The sequence below is a fragment of the Phocoena phocoena genome, chromosome 21, assembly GCF_963924675.1.
Source record: "Phocoena phocoena chromosome 21, mPhoPho1.1, whole genome shotgun sequence".
In the NCBI taxonomy this organism is placed as follows: domain Eukaryota; kingdom Metazoa; phylum Chordata; class Mammalia; order Artiodactyla; family Phocoenidae; genus Phocoena; species Phocoena phocoena.
The window spans coordinates 29,782,918-29,808,236 of record NC_089239.1 but is presented as its reverse complement, the minus strand read 5'-3'; the positions used below and the strand labels follow the sequence as shown (position 1 = coordinate 29,808,236).

Genomic DNA, 25,319 nt, shown 5'->3' with positions numbered 1-25,319 from the left:
GAGACACTGATGCTGTACGCATGGGCCTCTGGGGTCAGGTTGGCCTAGGGGCCTCTTCCACAGAGGAGCCCGCCTCAGCAGACTCTATTTCTACGAAGTAGGAAGGACCACTGCGTCCAGACGGCCTCACTCCTTCCTTTCTCACCCATTCCTAGCATCCCCCAGCCGGCTTCCCGCTCTGCCTGCTCCTTGCAGGTCCTCTTCCGGGAACCGCCAAGTGCCTCACGCCCGTCCTTCACGCAGGAGTCTCACCTGAGATACCGGTGATCACACGCTACAAATCGGCACCTACCGCCACCATCTTCTATTCCTCTCACCAGCTTCTTTTTATTGTAAGGATTTAACATTCTGGACATCATATATGTATGTGTGTGTATTTTTTTTTTTTTAACATCTTGATTGGAGTGTAATTGCTTTACAATGGTGTGTTAGTTTCTGCTTTATAACAAAGTGAATCAGCTATGCATATACATATATCTCCATATCCCCTCCCTCTTGCATCTCCCTGTCCCTCCCTATCCCATCCCTCTAGGTGGTCACAAAGCACCGAGCTGATCTCCCTGTGCTATGCGGCTGCTTCCCACTAGCTATCTGTTTTACATTTAGTAGTGTATATATGTCCATGCCACTCACTTTGTGTGTGTATTTCTATTCGTTTATCTGTTCCGCTGCTCTAGTGTTAACACAACGCCCCAGGACAGCAAGGATTTCGTGTGTTTTGTTTATCGCTCTAGAACCAGCGCCCTGCGGGTGCATGTTCCACGTTCAGTACACATGCGTGCATGTTTGTGTGTACCAGTTAACACCCAAGGAAAATCTTCCATGGGACACTCTGTCAGTTGTCCTTGGCCTCAATCCTTTCTCCTTGAACCCTGCTCAACCAGTTTCCCGGGGGGGCCCAGTCATCAGCCGGCACTGTGCTAGACAGGGCGGGGTGTGCAGAGGTGAAAGTAGCATTTTCCCCGAGGAGTTTTAGTTGAACTACACAGCCGGACCATATGGGCCCAAATGCCTGGCTGTGCCCGTGAGCGCAGCCCTTCAGAGGCGAGGGCGAGTTCTCCCCAAGGACTGTGACCCTGGAGAAGACGTCGTGGGAAAAAAGTAGAGTCTTGAGGGGTGGGACGGCTTTGGAAGCAGAGAATGACCTCATGTGGACAAATGCTCTAGAAGAAAGAGCAGTAGAGGAGCAAAGGCCGAGAGACGGGTGGGCCATGATTTCCTGGAAACACAGTGTTTGTGATGGGAAAGAAGTAGAGAATTAGAAGGCGGCAGGGCCCGGATGACAGGGACCCCGACCACGGGGTCCCTGGATGGGGAGAAGGCAGGGCATGGGCAGCACGGACATGGGGACAGAGGCGGGCATCAGAGCTGCGGCTCCTGTGTCTAGCGTGAGTTCACAGTATTCACTGCATTATTAAAAACAAACCAAGAATCCTAAAATTCAAAGATAAAGAAAGGCCGTGCACGGAGCAATGAAGTCAAGGACTGTGATTAATCCAACTCTGAGCATCGGCGGGTAAGTGAGTAAATACACACACAGATTGGTTATTTGCTTTGGAGTCAGACTTGGGTTTGAACTTAGCTCTGCAAGGTCGCTGAACTTCGCTAAGCTTCAGTTTCCTCAGCTGTTAAACGGGGCCCGGAAGAGTTATTATGAGGATTGAGACAGATCATGGAAGTAAAGTGGCTGAAAAACAACCAGTAACAGCATCTATGGAGCACTTTGTTACATACAAGGCATCACTCCAAGTGCTTTACATACTCAAAAAAATCACAGCTGCCACGTATGCTTCTCGGCACGCTGACGCTGGATGTGATGGTGGAGGTGTCCGCACGGGACCCCCTCCCTCCCGCTCAGACCCCGTCCCGGCAATCACGGAGCCCAGGGCTGGAGGCTGCCCAAGGCCAGTGGGCGTCGGATCGGAGCCACTGCCGGCCAGGTACTAAACACTGAACCACACACAGTGAGGGTGTTTTCTTCCTGAACCTTCCTTTCCTGTAAGAATGTCTCGTAAGAACTGTTAGAACACGTTGCTCTGTTTTCACATGGGTTCCTGATGTGTGTTACACGCTAATGATCAAAGAGAAAACCAAGGGAACGACGGGGAGTGATTGCTTTTATCCCTAAACTGTGCTCTTTTGGGTTCTATTCATGTGTTCTGTTCAATTGCCCTTCTTGGTCCCATGGTTACAAACAGTACCGGGTCATTAGATTTCAGGACAGCAAGTAAGTACTGTCGGCAACTATATCCCCTCCTTAAAAACGAATGAAAGTAACGCAGCTATGGCCTGTGAGGGAATGACTATACTCACACTCAACGTACAGAAGTATCACACGTGCAGTTGTGCCACACTGGGTAGTGTCACGCCCTCTGGGGAAGTCACTTTGCCTTCCTGCATCCCTGTTTTCTATCTGCAAACGAGGGCTCTTTCTCAGTCTCTCTCCAGCTCTGGGATTCTTTCGGTTTAATGTGATAACGGGCCATAAGCTGAACCACGAAAGCGCCAGCCCTTGATACCAGTTCACGTTTGAATTATCGCGCGACTAACAGAGTGAAGTATTGGCGGGCATCGCGTCATTTCAGTAGGACAGGGGACCCTTTTCTGTGGTTGGCTGGTATCTGAGCACCCTTGTTTGCTGGGACAGCCCCCATCTCATGAGTCTTGGTGGGACGTAGGGCCGCCCGCCCACCGTGGAGTCTGAAGATGCCAGATTCTCACTTGCCCAGCTCACTTGGCTGCTAGGGTCCAGGTAACCAGCCAGACTGAGCCAAGTCGACCCACCCACCTAGGGGCTGGAATCTGATGCCAGTGACCCAGGCACGGGGCGAGGCTCTTGGCGGGGGCAGAACGACCCAGCTCGGAGTTGGTGCTGCTGGTTGGTGCTGGCCGCACATCTGTGGCTCCTGCTTGGGTAGCGGGGAAGTGACACCTCCCCGGGCCAGTCTGCGTGGGAGCTGACTGTGGCTTCAGCTACGCAGCCTCATTACTATTATTATTTTTAGAACTACCCAGTATTTTTTCAAAACATTCCATTTTTACACAAAGCAGAAAGCATCAGTTTCCCTCACTTATAACGAAGAACCCTTTCGGCAACTGCTGGTGACGTGTGCTTTGGGGACATAAAGAGCTGTCGGGTACCCTTTGCTTATTTTGCTAAAACCATCCCATTATCTTATTTTCTCAGTCAGGATAATAGGCGAACCACTTGGCAAGGAGTGCTGAATTAAGAGGCGAATTTCACAGTAACAACAAAAGTATATATAAAGTGTCCAAAATCTACCTGTTAATTATATGCACAGCTCTTTTCATAAAGAAACCCAAGAGGAATATTTTACTTACTGCCAACGTTAGGACAGAGGGGTTTCAACACCTAAAGTCAGACCCATGGGCAGGCTGACTGCTGTCACGTGTCAAGGGGATGATCCAAGATGTCGCATTAATGAAGGCCATCTTTCTCTGATAATTAGATGGGGAATGGGCTGAGGAAGGGCTCTAATCTATGGACCAGACACGGCGCCCCATGTTATCAATGGCACTGAATTCTCCAGATCACTTTGCCGCTCATCCCATGGAACAGAGGCAGAGGGCAGGGGCTGCAGGTGGGTAAGACTGAGGCGGACAAGGGTCTGGAGGAAACGAAAGAGGTCCTTCTACCCTTGGAGGCAGCTCCATCTGGGGCAGGTCCTAGTGACTGAGGCATCCCCGGTCCACTAGAGTCTTGGAATTCTGTCGTGGTGTGAAACTTCCCAGACCCATCACCCAACTCTCATGCTGGTTCTTGGAGGGCTGGCCCTCTGCTAGGATTCCTGGGTCATTTCTGCTTAAAACCCATGGACTTGGCCCTGTGAAGTAGCTCCAGGAATAATCAAGTCTATGGGCCAGAGAAGCCAAACTCTACTCCTAACACCTAACCCACTTCAAATGAGCTAGAATTAGAATTTGAACCATACGAGGCGTCATCTGTCTTTTCTGTTCATCTTCCCGGCTTCCCCTGAGAAGCCACACGTCTCCTCAGGCCCTGAAATGAGCCCAAGTTTGTCACACTGAGAACCTTTCAGATGGGTCTGTTTACCCTGAACTCTCCCTCTCTGTGGATGACAGAGCTTTTGAAATTGTTAGCGTCCCTGGGTTGCAGATGCCCAAAGGATATACATCTTGCATGCAGGGTTTTGGTTCCTGACTGAATTACATTAATTCTATTCTTTCTATTTTCTCCCACCTATATTGGCAGTTTGGTAATAATGAACTAGTCTATTCTGGAAAAGAAGGGGAAAAACTCCAATTACACGTGAGATTTTTAGATTGTGTTTATAAAATGATCCAGAAGTATTTTTCTCTTTTAATCGTTAAAGCACTTAATAATATTCTAAAAAAAAGGCCCAGAAAAGTTGGAAAGTAGCTCTTATGTTCTGAAAACAGTAATATTTTAAGCCCTAAACAAGCACATTATAGAAAGGGGTTTCCCAAAGTTTTATGCTTCAAGCCTTTTATTGTTTTCTCACTTTTCTTTTGCCAACTCAAATGTTGTTTAGAACTGATACTGGATAGCGAACAGCTGCAGGTCCTGGCTGAGTGTTTTCCTAGAAATACCACTTTGGGAAAGAATTTCCACCCTTTTCCCTCTCCCATGAGCCTTCAGAGTGGCTCAAACTTATTCTTCTCCAAGATCCTGGCCCAAAAGTTTATCAGGACAGTCGAGCGTCTGGAAGCAATGCCAGGGTGGTATCTTTAGCTGTTGGTGAAAGGAGAGGCCACTTCTGATGTACCCAGAAGGTGAGTGAGGGTCTCCCCAACACGGCAGGAAAACCCTCGTTTCCAATTCAGAAATAGGAGATATTCTGCGTCTCATGGGAGGGTTCTCACGCAAAGGAGACCTTGGTGACACCCCATCTTGGGCTGGTTTGGCTTGTTTGTACAACTACTTTGACAGCAGGTGGAAGACATAGATTCTGGACTAATTAGGCTCTGGATCACTTAGATCCTGCAAAGAAAATTCACGAGAGTCATCCTAAGCTCTTTCTAGACTATTAAGAGAATCGAGAATTCCTTAATTTGTGTGTTGTGGTTTTATTTTTCTTACAACTAGCGCAGTCTTTCGTATTTGTTGAATTGAATAAAAGGAAAAACATTGAAAAGTGATAGGATTATAATAATATTATTGTGTTTAGTCACCTACTAAACTGCAATTTTATAGCAGCTGTTGAAAAGAAGCTCTAGAAATGTTTTCAAACACATGGACACCAAGGGGGAAAAGAGGGGGGGTGGTGGGATGCATTGGGAGATTGGGATTGACATGTATACACTAATATGTATAAAATAGATAATAAGAACCTGCTGTATAAACATAAAATAAAATTCAAATAAAAAATAGAAATGCTTTTTTAAAAAAAATAAATTTATTTATTTACTTTTGGCTGCTTTGGGTCTTCGTTGCTGCGCGCGGGCTTTCTCTAGTTGCAGCGAGCGGGGGCTACCCTTCGTTGCGGTGCGTGGGCTTCTCATTGCGGTGGCTTCTCTTCTTGCGGAGCACGGGCTCTAGGCGCGTGGGCTTCAGTAGTTGTGGCTTGCGGGCTTCAGTAATTGTGGCTCGCGGGCTCCAGAGCGCAGGCTCAGTAGCTGTGGCACACGGGCTTAGTTGCTCTGCGGCATGTGGGATCTTCCTGGACCGGGGCTCGAACCCACGTCCCCGGCATTGGCAGGCGGATTCTTAACCACTGTGTCACCAGGGAAGCCCAACAGAAATGTTGTGAACAGGGGCAGCAAGGTAAGCACATAGTCTTAAAAGTTATCCTGAAGGACAACACTTGCTTTTCGATGTTAGCTCTAGTACGTTTATTAGACACTCAGTCATGCTCTGTGCATTCAGAATCTGTGAATGTGCTTATTGGGGCCAATTTACTCTATCAGGTGCTGTGCGTGTGATAATTTAATTCAATGTGGAGGTGTTTACCTGCATTTTAGAGGCTTCATTCATACGCAACAGGCTCCAGAGGAAATGAGGTGATAGGACAGAGGTCCCACGAAAAAACTCCAGCGGGACCTCAGTTTAAAGAACAGAAGGCTGCAGATAAGGCGGCCATGGCGCAAGCACTGCAGATGGTCTGAGGGAAAGGCATCCAACTACTTAGAAAAGACTCAGCCCAAGGACTGGCACCAACCTCCCAGCATCCAGGCCGCCTCCCCTGCAACAGGACAGCAGGATGGCTGGGACGGAGGGGAGAATCCTGCACCTCGTCCAGAGTGGGATCCACTGGCAGGACCCTCGGCTCAGTGGGGAGGGAGGCCTATCACAACAGGCAGCTGAGACAGAGAATCTGCAGGATGGGGGCGTGGCTCAGATCTCATCTTTATAGGCCGTTGTCTCTGGGCAGGTGTGACTGGGGTGAATGCACAGATGCCATGTTGAAACAGCAGCAGCGACTGAAGGAGGCATGGCCTCGGGCTTCAATGAGTTCACGGCCAGTGCGGGTAATGAGCCACTGTCAAGGAGCCTCACTGTATCACCAGTGTGGACAGATGAGGGGCCTTCCTAAGGGTGGCATCCAACATTCTTCCTGCAGACTCGAGGGAGGATTCCTCTAGGAAGTGGCACTGGGCCTCCAGGAAGGAGGACAGCCTTACGTAAGGGCGGATGCAATTAAAGAGCCTTAGGATTTCTAAGAAATTGTTTTACTGTTGCAAAATGAAGCTTTGCATGGTTACCACCATATTAAAATATCTGGGCTGCCTGGATTTTCCTCCCTGTTAGATTAAATAGCGAGCAAAACCACCAAATACTTAACAGTTTTTGGTGAAGGCTGCAAAGCAGCAACAGATTTTAGTTCCCTTTCCGGTAATATTTTTTTGGGAGCTAGGGCAGGTGTAACTAAGTACCACAAACTGAGCGGCTTAAACAACCAAAACTTATTCTGTAACAGTTCTAGAGCCTGGAAGTCCAAGATCAAGGTGTCTGTCCCGGCTTCTGGTGGCGGCCGGCAACCTTTGGTGGTTCTTGGTGGGCAGAAGCATCACCCTGATTTCTGCTTTCATCTTCACATGGTGTTCTCCCCATGGATATGTCTGTCTCCAAATTTCCCCTTTTCATAAGGACACCAGTCGTATTAGATCAGGGCCTATCCTGCTCTGGTATGACCTCATTTTATCTAATTATATTTCCAATGACCCTATTTCCAAATAAGGCCAGATTCAGAGATACCGGGAGTTAGAACTTCAGTCAATGAATTTTTCGGGGACACAATTCAACCATAACAAAGACTCTCAAAGCAGTGACAGATTTACAAAAACTTACATGCTACTAATTATATCTTGCAGATTTTTTATTTCAATCACTTGCAACATCTCAATGACACTATGAAGCACCTTTTTACTGACCAGGCTGGGCTTTCTTTATTTACTATCATTATCTATCTCTTCCAGAGCAGAAATCTAGAGAATAGCACAATATGCCAGAATCCACAGAACTGGCACCACTGAAACTCCAAGGGTCAAGGTGGAGGGAGGCTACTTAGCTATTTAATTTTATCGAGAAAAACCTAGACTGTTAAGATTTACAAAGCTGTTCTTTTTCATTATTTTCATATACTACTTAACGTTAGTTAAGATTATTTAACAAAACTGGCACTAATATTGATCATGAAAACAGGTCTTGCTGCTTCCAGCCCAGATCACTCTCTTGGGCTTCAGACCTACGTGTACAACGGCAAAACTCCACCTGGGTGTTACACAACCAACTAAAACTGGGATTGTACAAAGGTGTATCCGTCACCTCCCTGCCTGAGCTCTCATGTGTCACCAGGCAGCCAGCTGCCAGCATCATCCATCTCTTACTCCTTTATCCAGGCTTGTTATTATCCTGTTGGTCAGTCACTGGAATTTTTGAATCTGTAGCTTGGTGTCTTTCATCATTTAGGGACAATGTTTAGCCACTGTCCCTTCACATACCGTCTGCCCTGTTCTCTCTCTGTCCTCCTCCTGGAGTTTGGTTAGACCTTCTCACTCCATCCTTCAGGTCCCTCCCCTTCCTTCCTAGTCCCCATCTCCTTGTGACGCTGCTGTTCTCAGGAGACTTCTTTTGATTTATCTTTTAGCTCAGTGAGTCTCTCTTCATATGTGTCTAATGTTCTGTTAAACATGATCTTTGGGCTTCCCTGGTGGTGCGGTGGCTGGGAGTCCACCTGCCAACGCGGGGGACGTGGGTTCGTGCCCCGGTCCGGGAGGATCCCACATGCTGCGGAGCGGCTGGGCCTGTGAGCCATGGCCGCTGAGCTTGTGCATCCGGAGCCTGTGCTCCACAATGGGAGAGGTCACAGCAGTGAGAGGCCTGCATACCGCAAAAAAACCCATGATCTTTGAATTTTAAATTTCAATTATTGTATTTTTTTCTTTAAGTTTCTTTTAAAATCTACAAGATTTTTTTTACTTTAGTTTTCTGCCTCTTTTAGGTATTTACAAAATTTAATTTTATATCTTTAAGCATGGTGTTATGGGTTGAATTGGGACCCCCCAAAAGATATAAGTCCTGGGCTTCCCTGGTGGTACAGTTCAGAATCTGCCTGCCAAGGTAGGGGACACGGGTTCGAGCCCTGGTCCGGGAAGATCCCACATGCTGCGGAGCAACTAAGCCCGTGCGCCACAACTACTGAAGCCCTTGTGCCTAGAGCCCGTGCTCCCTAACAAGAGAAGCCACCACAATGAGAAGCCTGCACACCGCAACGAAGAGTAGCCCCCGCAACTAGAGAAAGCCCAAGGGCAGCAACGAAGACCCAATGCAGCCAAAAATAAATAAATAAAATTAAGAAAAAACACAAAACTAGATCATTAAAAAAAAAAAAAAAAAAGATATAAGTCCTAACTTCCAGCACCTCAGAATGTGACCTTGTTTGGAAACAGAACTGATGCAGATGTAACTAGTTAAGGTGAGGTCATAATGGCATAGGGTGGGACCCTAGTCCAACCTGACTGGTGTCTTTACAGGAAGAGGGACACGTGAGGACACACAGACACATGCACAGGAGGACGTCATGTGGCGACGAAGGCAGAGAATGGAAAAGTGCAGTTGAAAGCGAAGGAATGCCGAAGATCGCCAGCAGACCACCAGAAGCCGGGAAGGGCAAGGAAGGACTCCCCTGCCAGGCTTCAGAGGGAGCGTGGCCCTGCCAACGCCCTCATTTCAGACTTCCAGCTTCCAGTACTGTGAGGTAATACATTCCTGTTGCTTTAGGCCTCCCAGCTCGTGGAATAGTCTGCCCACCATACCCACAGGTGGATGCAGACATCCACAGATTCAACCAGTTAAAAATATTCAGGCAATAAAAATTCAAGAAAGTTCGGAAAAGCAAGAGTTGAATTTGTTGTGTACTGGGAACTGTTTATGTAGCATTTACACTGTATTCGGTAATATAAGGAATCTAGAGATGACTGAAAGTATATGGGAGGATGCATGCAGGTTATGTTCAAATACTATGCTGCTTTATATAAGGGACTGGAGTGTACACAGATTGTGGTGTCTGCAGCGGGTCCTGGGACCACTCTCCCGTGGATACCAAGGGATGACTGTATTTACGGCAGCCCTAAGAGACAAATACAGTAAGGATCCTTAGTTTATAAAATGCGGCCAACAGCTTCCAATCACGAAGCTCTTGCCAGTCTCTTTTTGCTATTCTTTCTGCTGACACTTGCTAGCGATACGTTTTCCTGTATGCTCATTTAGTCTGTCTACGAGTTGCTCATTTTCCTTGGGAGATTATCTGTAAGAATTTGAGACCTATGGTGAAGGTGCATTCTTTTAGAAAGGATTCACATTTGCCATGGAACTGGGAGACGGGGAGGAGTTAACAGCACCAGCTGTTAACCGGTGACCACTTTAGAAAAATGCTCCAGGGCTGCAGGTTCTTTCCGACCATCTCATTTTTACTGTGAAACTAAAAGGGTGAGCTCGTGGCTACAATCCCCAGGGGCGGTCCCCCGCCCCCAACCCCGTTCTATTTAACATCAGGTCCGCCTCTGTTCTGTTTTCTTGCATTCTTTGCAGAGGTGGAGTGGACAGGTTTACTCCTGCTTCCCCGGGTGCTGCCGGTGGAGTCCCCTGGGGTCTCACGGTTACGGAAGGAAGTCTCTCAGACTCTCCACCATGTAGGGCCCTGGCCTCTGGCTCCTCCCCCCACCCACTGAGGCCCGGGTCTGCCAGCTGTTTACCATCCCACTTGATGCACTTGGTTCCTGCCTCCACATAAATTCAAGCCTGATGTTTTTTTATCATCTTATCATTACACTGATGCTGTTAAAGTGATTTTGAAATTATTTTACCCAGAACTTTTAGTTAAGTGGAAGAATCAACCCCAACACCAGACCAACCCCATCACTGGAACCTGCATGGCCAGTCAACCTGGTGCCGCTGACTCTCCCTCTCACACACCCTTGGCCCTGGGCTGATGTTCTAGTTCAGGAACCTGAGTCACCACGTAGTTTCTCCCCAGGTCTCCCTCCAACCTCACTCTGCACGGCTCTCCAGGGGCCTCTCAATAGCAGGCTAGTCTACTCTCTCGGGGGAAAGTCCAAATGCCTAAGCAGATGCTTTGGAGCTAGTTCCAGTGGGGTCTCCAGGGTTCCTGCCTTCCCTGGCTCTCTGCTGAATTACAGAGTGAATTTCCCATCCGTTCCATGGTCTCCTATTTACTGCACTAGCTTTCCACTGCCTGGAATGTAATTTCCTTCACTTCTAGTCTCTTTATTTTGAGGGAGGGACGAGAAGGCTCTTTTTAAATAAGTGAGGCATTTAGGTCTAGACAATCACTGAAAGTAGTTCTGGCTGTTCACTCCATCCAGGAGCCTTCCCCATGGGGCACTCTTGCCCGGTACCACCCAGGATCACCACGGAGGTGTCACGGCACTGTCCCTGCGTATTGGCAAGTAGATCTACCTCATTAAGACTCTACCAACTTGCTAAGAACAGGGTCAGGTCTCTAACCTCATCCTTTACAGAGATGGACAGCACAGACCTCTACTTCTTCTACTGTTGGAATGGTATGGCTTCACTCATTTGGGTAGCAACCTGATCACCAGATGATAGAGAAACAGCTTCTGGCTCTGTGTGTGCTAAACAAATGATTAAAAGTATTTTTCACTGAGCGCGCGCGTGTGTGTGTGTGTGTGTGTGTGTGTGCACGTGTGCGTGCATGCACGGTAGGTGTTTAACGTCTGGTGTGGTCTTCTTTTGCACTAAAATTATAATGAAAGCATTCAGGGTTGTGTATTATCAGTATTGCTACTGATTTATGTCCTAACTTGCCTATCATTTGTATTAATGACTTTAATAACAACATGGATAATTTTGCCTGTTACCTGTTATGAGGCCAGCAGAGGGAGCAGGTGAGTAGTACAAGCAGATTTGATGTGTATTTTATAGGTATTATCTCTAGCAGCTTTTTGTTAATTTTTATTGCAGTCAAGCAAGACTTTCTGACCTATAAATTAAAAAGGTCACTGAAAGATACATCAGGATTTTGGGGAAAGGTAAATAATATATATATTTTTTTTCTGTAAATATTCGACTAGAATAGTTTTAGGGCTTTAAAAACTATTGTTGAAATTATTTTTCTTGAGGGAAACAGATGCCAGGAACTAGGTATCTTAATCCTGCTATAAATGTCCTCTCTTCACAGGCTTTGTACAGCTTACTTCCTTCCATTTTTTCTTTTGTATCAGTCTTTCTTTGAATTTGGACCCCTTCCTTAAAATGAAACACTTTGGAAAGTACAGTTCATTATTAAAGGAGTACCAAAGAAATTGCTTGAGATAGGGGTTAAGAGGAAAAAGTAGAGCATATACATATGAGATTATTAGGAAAGACTTAAATCATCCGGTAGATACCATAATTAGATTCACGGAGGAACAAGAATGGCGGGGAGTATTTTTATACACTTGAATGCAAACATCACTTCCTTTTATGCATAACTATTTCTTATAATTCTTCAAAAATGACTTTTAGAAAAAAAAAATGACTGTTAGTACAAACAACTCCATAATCAAGCCTAATTTCCCACAGGAAGATCTTTTATATCAAGTCAGTTAGACAGACAGGAATACCAAAAGGGGGTCATGTGCTTTTACTTTTTTTTACTTCTTTGACATAAGCAATTTTATTTATGTTAGCCTATAACCAAGAGAGATAATATATCTTAATGGAAATAACACACATGACATTTTTATCTCTCTTATTTTAAAAGGTTTCTCAATAATTAAGATAAAATTTTTATAAATTTAGATTACACAAAGATTAATCTAGATGGCATTAGGCCACTTTCAAGAGAAAATTCATTCTGAGAGGAATTTGGATGGTTCTTTAGTAGAATGGTTATGACAAAGAGACTAGACACATTTTTCACAAGCAGCAGGATTTGAATTCTCTACAACTTTGCTGAAATGAATTTAGGAACATTTAATATAAAATTACAACTCATAAGCCCAGCTCAAAATCTCTGATGACTAACACAATAGTGTTAGTCAAAGGAAAGATATTATTGACTTTTCGTTGGTCATGGGCAAAACAGTAATCACTGACATCAATCCACTGAGAGGGAATGTTTAGCATTTTTTTTTCTGTGTACGGGCAGAAAACAGGACACAGAATTACTGGCAAAAATATTATCAGGCTAATGCACTCATCTATTGTTTTAGAATTTCATCCACTGCCTTTTTAAAGTTATGACTTGTATCTTGACCTTTTAGGCATTTTTTTGATGGAAAGATAAAATATTCCACAAAAATATTGGATGAAAATATTTAAAAATCAAACGGCATTTACGATAACTTCATGTTACCACGAGAAATATATAAACTAAAATATTCCTAAAAATTCAGGGAATTCATGATGAAATCTTAAAGAAAAATAGTAACTTGGATATTTCCCAAGTTTCTAGCAAATAAAAAGATTTTTGGCTTGTCAAAGTCCTTAAGGTTACATACTGTATACAATGTGGCTTTACAAAACAAACTTTCTTGAGCAGATGCTGTGCTGGTTCATGGCCGTACAAACTGTAAAAGATTCAGGAATCTTTTAGGTTTCCTTTAAAAAAACAAAACAAGACAAAACTGTCTTCTCCAAATGTCTTTCAGACATAATGTCACAATAAACACTCAGATAAGTTAGAATGAATATTTGGTACCTTTTTAATTAAACTAACCTAAATAAGAATGACAGCCAATAACCTAAATAAGAATGACAAAGATTTTTCTCCATGTTAACTCTGATTCTTCCATCAATACTAACCCCTGACACGTAGATTTCTATGGTTCCCTGTCAAACAGAAGTTACGCAGCTGCGAGAAGGAAGATAATTGTCCCAGATAAGGCGATGGTATCTAGGCCTCTGCCCTTTACTGCCCGGCACTTACTCTGTCTGCTCCGAGAATGAAAACACGAGGGTCATGCAGGGGAAATGGCTGTTTCCCAGGAAAGGAAATTGCCTGAAAACACATCTGGCAAAGGCTTTTTCTCCTCCTCTGGCAGGCAGACACTTATTTTAACAAAATATACATTTCCTCACCTCCTGTAAAGGTGAATTCTATGGAGCCAATGCCCTATTCTAAGTGGACGACAATTTTCCTCTAAATAGAACGGGCCAGCTATTTTATGGCAAACGCTATGTGTGTTTAATTGCAACTAGCACAGGGAACTGTGCTAAACTAGGCATCATACTTCATTTCAGAAACTATGTATTCTCAGAGGTATATCACACTCTTGTAGCCAGCTACAACAGATGAAATTAAAGAGGCAAAGAAAGAAAAAAACTGTCAACGCCAGAAAATCAGAAAGGTGGCAAGAATGGATATATAAAGCACAACTAATGCAGGCAGACAGGAGGCTGGATTTCCAGAGATTCCGTCCTCAGGGAGCTCAATCTGACTTCAAGTCTGCATTGCTGTGTGCACTTCTGAGCGGACTATCCCGCTCACAGATGCCACGGGTCCAGGATACTGAAGCGGGCATGTGGTGAAAGGCCACCAAAGGTCTGGCAGTGAATTGGGTTCTGTCTCCGGGGTGTGTGTTTGGGCAGCACAAAGGCGACAGCCAGCGTCTCCAAAGGTTGATCTTTGCCATGGTAAAAGCAGGGTAAAGAAACCCATTGCTTTAAATTCTCCTTAAATCCATGAATGTAAAAGAAAGGCACAAGCAAGTCTGACGGAATCCTTGTCATCTTGCCTCACGGAGCCGTGGTTTCCACGTCCATCGTAGGGGCAAGGTTTACCTTCCACGGCTACACGTGTGTGTGTTGATATTTACGCTTTTACTCTTTTTCCTGTTTTTACAGTAACTTTAAGGGGCTTTCTCTTTGGTACTGTTTTCAAATCCCACGGCTGGGGATTCTCCTTTGCAGCCCGCCAGACTCAGGGTTTAATATCGGTTCCACACGGTCAGTAGCTCTGGGGAGAGGCCACACCAAAGCTTCTACAAAACGGCTCCAGACGCCACCTGCGGTTCTTCAGGTTCAGTTCGACTAACATCAGAATGTAGTGGAAAGGGCTCTTCTGTGAATCACCACGGAGGGAGCCTGCTTTCGGAAGCTGAAATACTCATTTTTTCCTTTTCCTTTCCCCTTCCCCTCTTCCTTCCTCCCTCCCTCCTTTGCCTTTCTTTCCTTTTCACCCATTGTGGCTGCTGCTTCTTCAGCTCTCATTCATTGCTGCCCACAGTTCGGAAAAAAAAAAAAAAAAAAGTAGCAAGAATAACTTCTTCTTTAGCAACAATTTTATGTCCAGTGAACTTCCTAATGGTTTCCCCGTGCACGGCACACTAAGTTGTAAACATGTTGATCTAATTTAGCCAATTTTAAAGAGGCCGGAACAGGGAGGCAGATGAGTGAGATGCCTCTAAACCCCCACCAGCCCCAGCCTGCCAGGGGCCTGGAGCCCCAAGTAGCCCGACAGTCTGAAAACAGCCAAAACCCAAGAGCGCCCCAGCCTCACTTCGTGGGGTATTTTGGCACTGAGGGCTCCTCCTACATCAACGCAGCACTTTCCAGAACTTAAGCCCGTGCCGGCCCTAGAGCTGGCCCCAATCACTGGCTCCAAGGCCTGCGGCCAGTGGTGACAGGACGGCGGTCACTGCGCTGCGTGATGGTGACCGGGCAGGTGTGAGACCGAGTCCGGGGACGTGCCCAGATGCGATGCAGAAAGACCCTGGCACAGAACGTCAATAGATGCGGAAGACCAGCGTGCCTCTCCAAGGACGCCTGAGTGGCGACTCCGTATTTTCCAATTAGCTACAGGCTTTCAACGGGGACAGCTGCCACTATGCTGGCTCCTCAGAAGGCAGGAACGCCCTCAGCCCCGCCTCCCCGGGCCAGCCGGTCCACCTGCGTCGCTTCCTTCGTCCAGCCGTAGACGTATTCCGGTAGATACTGAGTATTAAAATGGCTCCCTGGAAAGAGCAGAAGCACGCAGGCCTCCCCAAATCCTGTTCGGTGCTCCACGCCTTGGGGGCTGCCCCACTTTGCACTGCTTTACAGTTGGCACCATATCTTGGTTTCTGGTTTCCAGGGCCACCCTTACACAGAGAGAGCCTCACAGGTGGCTCTGGGTGACCTGGAGCCTCCGGAAGGTTGGGGTCAGTTGGATGCCGTGATCCAGACAGAAGTGGATGCATGTCGACATCTGACCTACATTTTTGGGGCCATGACCAGTGGGAGATGCTTGGGCTTTCGCCACACGTTAAGCCTTCTGTTCAACAGGGCACTGAAGCAGAGGGGTCTTCGTCAAAGTTCTCTGTAAGGCTGACCTCTTTCTTTCCGGGAACAGGGTCACGTGGTCTTTTTGGTGCCATCAAATGAAGATTTACCTCACGATGGCAAAGCGTAAAAGGAGAACTTGAGGCCGTGCGTGCTAAGGTGATTAAATGGGAGCCTCCGAAATGTCAGCTGATGACATACAGTACGGGGGAGAAAACAAACGTTATTAAGAAAATAAACAGCACCACACACAGCTGTTCGGCAGAGCTGTTTGGACAAAAAAAAAAACATTGGCTGGGCAGGAAGGCAGCTTTGGGGAAGGCTGTGATAATATTTCTCGTTTTATAGCCCCATCTGCCTTTAGCGGTCCTGTCAGCAAGTCACTGAACGAAACTCAAGATTCTCTTTGAAACTGAACAGCTCTGAGAACCACAGTCAAGGCTGTGTTTAGCCTCCATCCCTAGGCCTGGATGGAAGCAGCCTGCAGCTGCTGGTTGCCTGGTGCTTAGGAAACAAACAAGTATGGGGGGCGGGTCCGTAACCGAGGTGGGGCGGTCTTCCCGCCTGTCTGCCCTCAGAGCCCCCGCTCCGCCCCCGTCTGGGGTCTCCTGCTGGTTCTCCCACATTGGCCACAGCGGACTGGCGCATCTCCTCTATGCTTCCTCAGTGACGCCTCGTTCCGGCACCGTGCCCAGCCCTGACTACGGAAGGCATCGGCTTGTGCTTGGGGCCCTGCCCGCGCTGGCCCTGCACAGGTGGGATGTGTACCCTGGGGTCAGTTCTCCTAGTGCATCTGCCTCGTCTTACAGTTTAGATCCAGATTCGAAGTGGCACCGTCTTTGTGGTCAAACGTTCCTGCCCCTTCCCTAAGTCCCTTTTCCTTGGCCTGTCTCATACTCCTCAACTCTTGAAGAAGCCGGGCGGTGCTCGAGACATGGGAGGCTCCCTGTTTACACCGGCTGTGCCTTGAGAGTGGCCTTGCAACCATGTCACAGCCCCTGACGACTCCCTCTGGTTGGCCGACTACAGCCCGTGGTCCCTTTGGAACGGCCAGTGAGCTAAGAATGGTTTTCGCATTTTTAAAAGGCTGACAAAAATCCAGACACTATTTCATGATGTCAAAATTATAATAAATTCAAATTTCAGTGTCCACGAATAAAACTTTGTTGGAACACAGCCACCTCCCATCGTTTGTGGATTGTCTCCAGCTGCTTTTACGCTATGACGGCAGACTCGAGTCGTTGTGACAGAGCCCGTGTGGCCCGCAAACCTGAAATATTTACTATCTGACCCTTTACAGAGAACGTTTGCCAAGCCCTGGTCTAGCTAGAGCCTCCCCCCCAACTCCTAGGTAAGAATTCCCATTTAGGGGCTTCCCTGGTGGCGCAGTGGTTGAGAATCTGCCTGCTAATGCAGGGGACACGGGTTCAAGCCCTGGTCTGGGAGGATCCCACATGCTGTGGAGCAACTAGGCCCGTGAGCCACAACTACTGAGCCTGCGCGTCTGGAGCCTGTGCTACTCAACAAGAGAGGCCGCAATAGTGAGAGGCCGGCACACCGCGAAGAAGAGTGGCCCCCGCTTGCCACAAATGGAGATAGCCCTCACACAGAGACGAAGACCCAACACAGCAAAAATAAATTAATTAATAAACTCCTACCCCCAACACACACACACAAAAATCCTATTACAAATCTGGAAAGAATAAATCATCACATTTAGCACATAGATTATCCAGTGTCTATTAGTAGAGTATTTAAAAAAAAAAAAAGAATTCCCATTTAGGTGCCTCCAAAGAGCACTGCTCACCACACGTCTGGCCTTGAGAGGATGGGTAAGGAACATCCTAGCCAACTGCCTGCAGGACCAGTGCCCTTGGAGGCGATGCTGCCTTCCTGCGGGGTGTTCTCACCACAGCCCGTTGGTGAGGGGGTCTCCCTCCCTCTATTTGCTTATCTATGTCTGACATTCTGTCATGTTCCCCAGTACCCAGAAGACAAGGAGCATTTGTGGTACACGCTCTTCCTGTGGCTTCTTTTTAAACCACCATATCTGCCCGGATGATTTTTATCTGACGGATGATTTTTAAAACCACATATGCAATACTAATGCCTAATACTATGCGCTTTCAAACGAGGAAGAAACTTAGAAGAAAAAAGGTGCACCCCATGTTTCTGCTTCATGTTCAGCCAGAGAGTAACACAGTTATAATATCGGATGGTGCGAGAGCTGATTTTCATTTAATGGGAGGTGCTGATAAAGAAAGGAAAGTAGTATTCCTAAGTAACATGCATTATTCCATATCATTATAACTCTAAAGGTGCTACTGAGAAAGAATCATCTCATTTCACAAGTAGGGACATTGAGACTTAGAGAAGTTAAGCATTTGCTTCAGATCTCAGTGAATCAGGGTTCTAACACTGGTCCCGTCTTCAAATCCTACATGCGTCCGCCTACAGTTAGCAGTCTGAGTGAGTATATCTTCTTTAATTCGTTCCTTTAGTGGAAACCATGTGCCAGAATCAGGTTCTAGCTTTCCTGAGCCACTGAGCCCTTTGAGAGTCTAGGGAAGTCTACAAACTCCTTCTCAGAAAATGACACGGGCTGTTTTATTTGGAGATTAAATAACAGGATCTTGGGATAGATCAAATGACAATGTAGTGCTGAGTGCACGTAATAGCTTGAGATATCGTAATAAAAACATCTGCAATTCCTATTTGTGAGAAAGCCATAGCTATTGACCACTGTTGTTTCTGACCTATTCACAGCTAAAAGAAGGGCTATATTTCAGTGAGACTTCAGTGAAAAATAAAGATGTCTTTTTCCTGTCAAAGTTCGTGGACCCCAAGAATTCTGTCCGGGACCTTGGGTCAAGAACCCGTGCTCTGGAGGTAACCTCGGAGCCAGGCCGTGCACAGGAGGGACGTTTTTAAAGGTACAATTATTAGGTCTCTTGAAACAATTCACTATACAAATCTCAGTCATCCAAGAATTAAAATCATAAAGTCCCCTGAAATCTGATCTTGCACGATTAGACTGACCCTGGATTTATGGATGGATGAGGTCCATCAGGTCAGTGCTGAACAGGCTGCCGCTGCCTGGAGAGAAACCTTGTGCACTGAGGCGTTAAGAGACCACCGCAAGGGCTCCAAGCCGTCCCCCCCGCCCCCGCCCCGCCGGCTGCCTCCTTGCACAAGCTGGCTGGTGAGTAAGCACACTTTCAATCTTCGAAGCGTTAAGCTTTAGCCATTGAAGGAAGTACCCTGGAGGGTTTATGGAGCCACAGAATTGAAACAGAAAAATCTTGGGAGTTACTGCAACCCTTGAATTTGACAGATGAGGACTTTATAGCTTAACTAAAAAGAAGTGATTCGCCTGAGTCCCACACTGAGCGGGACTGATGTAATTGATCCTGGATAATGTGTTACAAAATGACGGGATTTGAGCAAATCCTGACCTGAGGAAGGAGAAGTTTAGGTATGCCTCTCTCAGCCTCCTCTTATTTAAATTCTGATTTCTCTGTGGATTATAATTTAGCGGGCCATTGATCAGTCCAGTATATTTTAAGTTTACGTTGAATACTGAAGTGGATATTTTGCTTAAAAGATGAAATGTCAGAGCTCAGAAACTGACTTTCCTAACACGATTTAATAAAGCGAGAGGTTGCTATCCCACTGTTTTAAGATGAAAGTTTTGCATACTTGGCTAATGGTTCACAAATCAAGTAATACCAACGAAACTGTTCTCCCTATGAAAAGGCAAAGCGTTTACCAGAGCGAGACCTCTTCCTCTTTGTTTGTAATAACAAAAATAAACCAAAGTCCTGACATATTTGTAGTATTTTTATTCCTAAAGGAAAAAACAGGAACTTTCATTGTACTTTAAAGTTATTGCCCCAGATATTTTACCAGCTTAGCACTGTGAAATCAGTTTCAGACACAAGAGACCGACAAGCTCTCTCTAGGAAATACTCAATTAGGGTGGTGCCTCTGAAATACCCAGGGGTCCTGTAACTGATCGCTTTTTCCCAGAGGGTTTCTGCAGCATACAGTCCTGGTTGGACAGTACACATCATGCAGAGATTTTTCCTGTGGCCTGGCTAGTGACCCCCCTACAGGAAGATAAGGGACAAGCCGGGAGGGCGGAGCAGCCAGCTACACATGTCTGGCTGCTGTTATCAACTTATCATATAAGGAAAGGAAAGTGATTGATTCGGATCCTGACACCGCAGAATCTGGGGGAAGAGAGACAAAGGAGCATTGAGGCTGATCCGTAAGGCGAATGCAGCCCTCACGAGGGAGGATTATTCTTCCTCCTGCGATCTGACAGCTGGCTGCGGGACCGGGGAGAAGACGGCACTAGAAATCAAGGTCACTGCTGGGAAAGGAGGGAAGAGGAGACTTTCACTGATGGACCCTGAGCCATGGCCGCAGAGCCCCGTGTCTGAGACGGCAGCTTAGCGCCCGGGAGTCTCATGCGCCTTGAAGTTTGCTGAGCTGGTGGTTTATTACCCACAGAAAGAAAGAATGTGGCAGCTTGTTTTCTTTACTCTGAGCTGTGATCTGCTCTTAGCCGCAGCCTATAGCAACTTTCGGAAGAGCATGGACAGCATCGGGAAGAGGCAGTATCAGGTTCAGCACGGCTCCTGCAGCTACACGTTCCTCCTGCCGGAGATGGACAACTGCCGCTCGCCCTCCAGCGCCTACGTGCCCAACGCCGTGCAGCGGGATGCGCCGCTCGACTACGACGACTCCGTGCAGAGGCTCCAGCTGCTGGAGAACATCATGGAGAACAACACCCAGTGGCTCATGAAGGTAGGGAGCCACCACTCCCTCGTGCACAGCTCCGACCGGCTCGGGCTGAACAACCAGCCTGGCGGGGTGGGAAGGGGGGCGATGAGCTTGGGAGAGAGCTGGTGGCTGACGCCTCTGAATGAGCTGCCACTTGCTGTAGTCTGTCCTGCCGCGTAAAGTGGTCGGGGGTGAAAAGTGACAAGGATTACTGGAAGGGAGTGCCAGGATCAATGGAGGGAAGTCTCTAAAGTCGGGAATCCTTATGCACGGAGGAAGCGCACTTCTCTGCACAACGTGTAGGCTGTTTTGTTTGTGCAAGTACTTTCAACTCGGTGATATCCTTTACCAGGGACGTTATAGAACCGGTTGCGGGCACGGGAGGGAAGCTGTGAGCAAGGGCAGAGACGGAGCCAGGAAAAACGTGACAATCACGTTAGTTACTGATCCATAACGGATGGAGTGAAGTGCTTTACCAATTTCCTGAATTTATTTACTAAAATAGGTTGGGGCTCTTGGTAAACAAGAGGAAATTAAATAAAGCAGACCTTCCATCTCTCAGAACCCGGGGGGCTTTATCCCGAGGGTTTGTCATTTGTCGGTAGGGGTGGGTTTTCCAGGCGTCTGAGGGGATTGGGCGCTGCGGCCCCTTCAGTTCCACCACGGGCTTTGAAAGTGACCCCTCGTGGGGCAGGCGTGCAGGGCATTTTGCTGCAGTTACGCCGTGACAAGACGGTCGTGTTCACGGGGTTACCACGATCCCACTGTTGCAGGCTTTTTATAGAGAGTTTAACTCAAATAGGACACTGAAACCTCAGTTTTGCTTTTACAAGCCATCGTTTTCACATGTAAAGCTATTTATACAAACCCCCAAATCACCCTGGAATTTTGCTTGATGTGGACTCGATATATTCTGCAGGAGGTTTAGACAAATTGCAATAAATAGATTAATCATTAACTATTACAATGACATCACATCACAGCGCTTACACAGCAGAGAACGTGACGGTTTAAAGCCATATGGGAACTTTAACAACAAGCTGATTCTCCTCATTCAAAACTTTGCCCCTGTCTTTCATTTCACCATAAACCTTCTGTCAGGACACCTTATCTTAATCTCAGAATAGATCTTGGCTCCGAATCTGTGTTTCTCATTAGCTCTCCTACCTTCAGAGAGGAAATGACCCAGTTATTACTCTGGTCCTGAGCTGAGATGAATGAAAGCCCTCGGCACTGCATTCAGTATAACAAGAGGGGTCGCTTCAAATCAAAGAACAGAAAACAACAAATGCGCATCAAAAAGACTCACCCTGTAATATGAAACTCATCAGCCGTATCTATAAGCACTATCCCTTCTGAGCAAATTCTCCAGTAATTTCTTTCTTTTCCTAAGAAGTCCCCTGTGGTGCTTTTAAAAATCTCCTAAAATTCACAGATGTGCAAATAATATTGTTAAACTTAAAAAGTATGCAGCAACACAGGTTCGAATATTTGGAAGACAAACCGTATCCTCAACAGCTGCTCACTCTGACTTCCCATTTCTCCCTGAGTTGTCATGTCCCCCATGGCACGGTTAATGCCAGGGCTGACGGCCACGGTGAGAGATGAAAGACACGTCATTCGTAGTAAACATTCTAATCTGCCCGACTGGTAAGTCGTCTCGTAAAATAAACAGTCGAGGAACATAGAAGAATGTTTTGCCAAATCAAGACCGCTAAATTGTATTTGCTTAATGAAGCCCACATTAGGTATACCTGAAACTCCATATACAGAGCTCGTATTTCTTTCCTAGATAAATAACCCCCTCCTTTTGGATCTCTGAGACGCTGTTTAAAGAAGGAAAAGGACAAGGAATTCTACATGAGGTGACCAACATTTTTTCCTTTCCAGGTTCAATCAGTAAATATTTGAACAGTAGCACAATGGTATTTCTGAATTCTTTCTTTAGCCATCTAGCTAAATGGCACCAAGAATGACTTCATGTTTATCTCTTCACGGGCTTAGCACCTGTCCTGGGGGCCTCTTGGGAAACGTGCACCTGAGAAAGTCAGTTTGTGCTCTCACTTGGCTTACTGGCCTCTGGCTTGGGAATGAAAGCAAAAAAGCAAACATGAAACCCACCTAAAGTGATTGAATGTAACCTCTCTGCTTGTTTTTTATCCCTGTGTTTTGTCACCTGTGATAATAAACACTGCTTTTCTCATAAGGGAGAAAATAATATATAATGGGATGATAGATAAGCCACAATGATCAACATCACAATCAAACCCCTATTGATAGATTATGACAGAAAGAAAAAGCACCATTCTGTGTTTTGCATATTTCCTTTTCTTTAGGGCTGCTTTTTATGATTCCGTATTTCCTTTCTCTCCCTGATCAACACTAAAAATGGGAGGGGAAAAAAAAATCACAAAACACTTTTAAGGTTTTAAGAAAACTTGTCAAGAAGGAAAATAAGACCAAGTTTCTGGTTAACCTCAGGGTAGATGAGACGCATTTCAGCGTCTCAGTGGTTAGCATCCGTCAGGAGCCTGGACTAAGAAAGCTGTTTCGCACATCATCAAAAGATGCCACTCTGCCCCTTTAGTCTGCCAGGCAGAGGAAGTGTCAGAATTCTGAATGAGCGCAGAGGGACATGAATGGAGCAACACGGGGAAGGCTCACTTTCTGGTTAGCGGTTAAACAAGGACAAGATAAATCGTGATAGTTAGGACACCAAATACACCACAATGACCTATAAAACACTATAGGTCACATTCCCTTGCCAATCCTGCAACTATTCCAAACCTCTGCCCCCGTGACAGTAAACACACTTTATTAAAACTGACAAATAACTTAGCAAAATGGATTGTATCTTGCTAGGAGACCAGATTTTTTTTTTTTCCCCTCGATAAGAAGAAACAGAGAAAGGAAATAAACAGTTATTTCACACTGATGAATACTTTAAAGTTATCAACAACTGCGAAGTCTATTGTGCTTTAAAACAGTGTTTTGAAAAATAAAGCTAATGCCTGTTAAGTGGATGTAAACATTTCCTCATAATCCTACTTATTTTTTTAACGACAGAAGCACAGGCTGGGAGCTGTAAACCTGAATTGAGATCCTTTACTTTCTTTATAATTAATAATACTATATCCTTTTAATAAAGTAGGAGAAGTATTCATCAGCTGATGTATAGGGAACAATCCAGTTTTGCTCCTAAAAACAAAACTGTTGTCAATGGGAAAAACTGATGGTGAGAAGCTCAGATGAACTCAGACTGTCAGCCCCTTCCCTACCCCTGCCAGGGACTGATTGTGTGTGTGTGTGTGTGTGTGTGTGTGTGTGTGTGTGTGTGTGATCATGTGTGGTGGCAAAACACTCCTTAGCTGTATATCCAAACAAACAAACCAGAGCTTCGTTCAATAAAGGAAAGAAAAAACTTCCCACTGTATCCACAGCCGATGTTCTACTACAGTATTGGAACAAACCCACCATTCCTGTACTGCCTTGCTGTCTCCTGAATCATGAAACGTGATTGTGTTTAGTGTTAGAAGCAAATTCTGTGCATTCAGATAGGCTGACTAAACCTTCTATTTAAGACTGCTAGAAGATGATTACTATTGTTTAATTATCTATTAATATCATTATTGTAAGGAAGGCAGAGATGATTAAAGTTTCACTGTGGTAGGAGAAGTACACATATTTAAGGTTGGAAAATGCAAGTTTAATATACTGTTTACTATATACTATGTACGATTTATAGTACAATATGTGTGTACTACATATATTATATAAGATATGCATATACTATATATAGTTTATATTATATATATATAGTATATATACAGTATTTGTTTTCCATGGTCAAGTGGCCTCTGCTTACTGAACGGGGCTGTCTGACATCCTGGGTTAACTGTGCAGGTGTCACACTGTAGGGAGATGAAGACTTGCCTGCAATCACGAAGTAGGAAGTGGGCTTGTGCATACACCTTCCATCATATCTGACTTTCTGTTTAGACACTAGATAATCCATATAGTCTCCTTACTGTATTTTGAAAATTGGTTGATTTTAACCAATATGATCCTCTACAGTTTACAAACAGTACGTACTCCAGGAGTTTATCTGTAAGCCAGTTACTGTACTATATGGAACTTGAAGAGGATACTAATCTTATAAATGGTGATCAGATGCTCAAGATGGCCCATTTTTTTTATGGATTAAAATACTGCTTATTTTAATCCATAAAATAACTGAAACTATGTATATCTGTCATTCAAGAACAACAGTTCCAATCAACCCTACCACCATATGGATAACTTAACAATAACATAAAAATATGAGAGTAATATATGGGCCATGTAAAATTACAAAGTCAAACCTTTAAAACAGTAGAAAATAGGATGTAAATTCTCCTTCCCCTTAAACTTCAGCCCCTTTCTTCAAGATGAACACTTAGAGATGTATACTAGCCCTTTACTGTGACAAATTTAATATCAAAATGAACGAATTTCCTTCTTCTTAAAACCTGTACAGTGGTATTATACAGTGATCAGAATCTTTTTCTTTTTTTTTTTTTGGCTCACAAGTGACATGAAAAGAGGTTGAAAGAAAGATTTTATTTAGGGGAAAAGAGCAAAATTTGGAAGACTAAGGAAAAGGAGAATATGGATTAAAGGGGTGTGTGTATGTATTAGAGAGAAAAGGAGACACGGGGGGAGGGAGAAAAAGGAGAGACTACCTGTGATGGAATCCATTGCCTATCAACACAGGAAAGGGGGCAGTAAATGGGATGGCTATTTTGACAAAAAGGAGGTGGCTTAT

The 25,319-nt window shown here is 45.5% G+C and overlaps 2 protein-coding genes across 5 annotated transcripts in view; one reads left to right on the top strand and one right to left on the bottom strand.

The window, feature by feature from the left end:
• The window catches only part of MCPH1 (microcephalin 1), a 221,921-nt gene that overhangs the window by 41,675 nt on the left and 154,927 nt on the right, over window positions 1-25,319 (bottom strand). The gene's annotated exons all lie outside the window — the stretch shown is intronic.
• ANGPT2 (angiopoietin 2) overlaps window positions 19,906-25,319 on the top strand; it is a 58,538-nt gene continuing 53,124 nt past the window's right edge. For 2 of the 4 annotated variants that reach the window (XM_065899974.1, XM_065899973.1), the window contains exon 1: window positions 20,252-20,539. In XM_065899974.1, coding sequence (XP_065756046.1) covers window positions 20,252-20,539 — 288 coding nt within the window. Of the gene's footprint in view, window positions 20,540-25,319 lie in introns of all 4 variants that reach the window. The other 2 variants (XM_065899972.1, XM_065899971.1) reach the window with 2 other exon arrangements.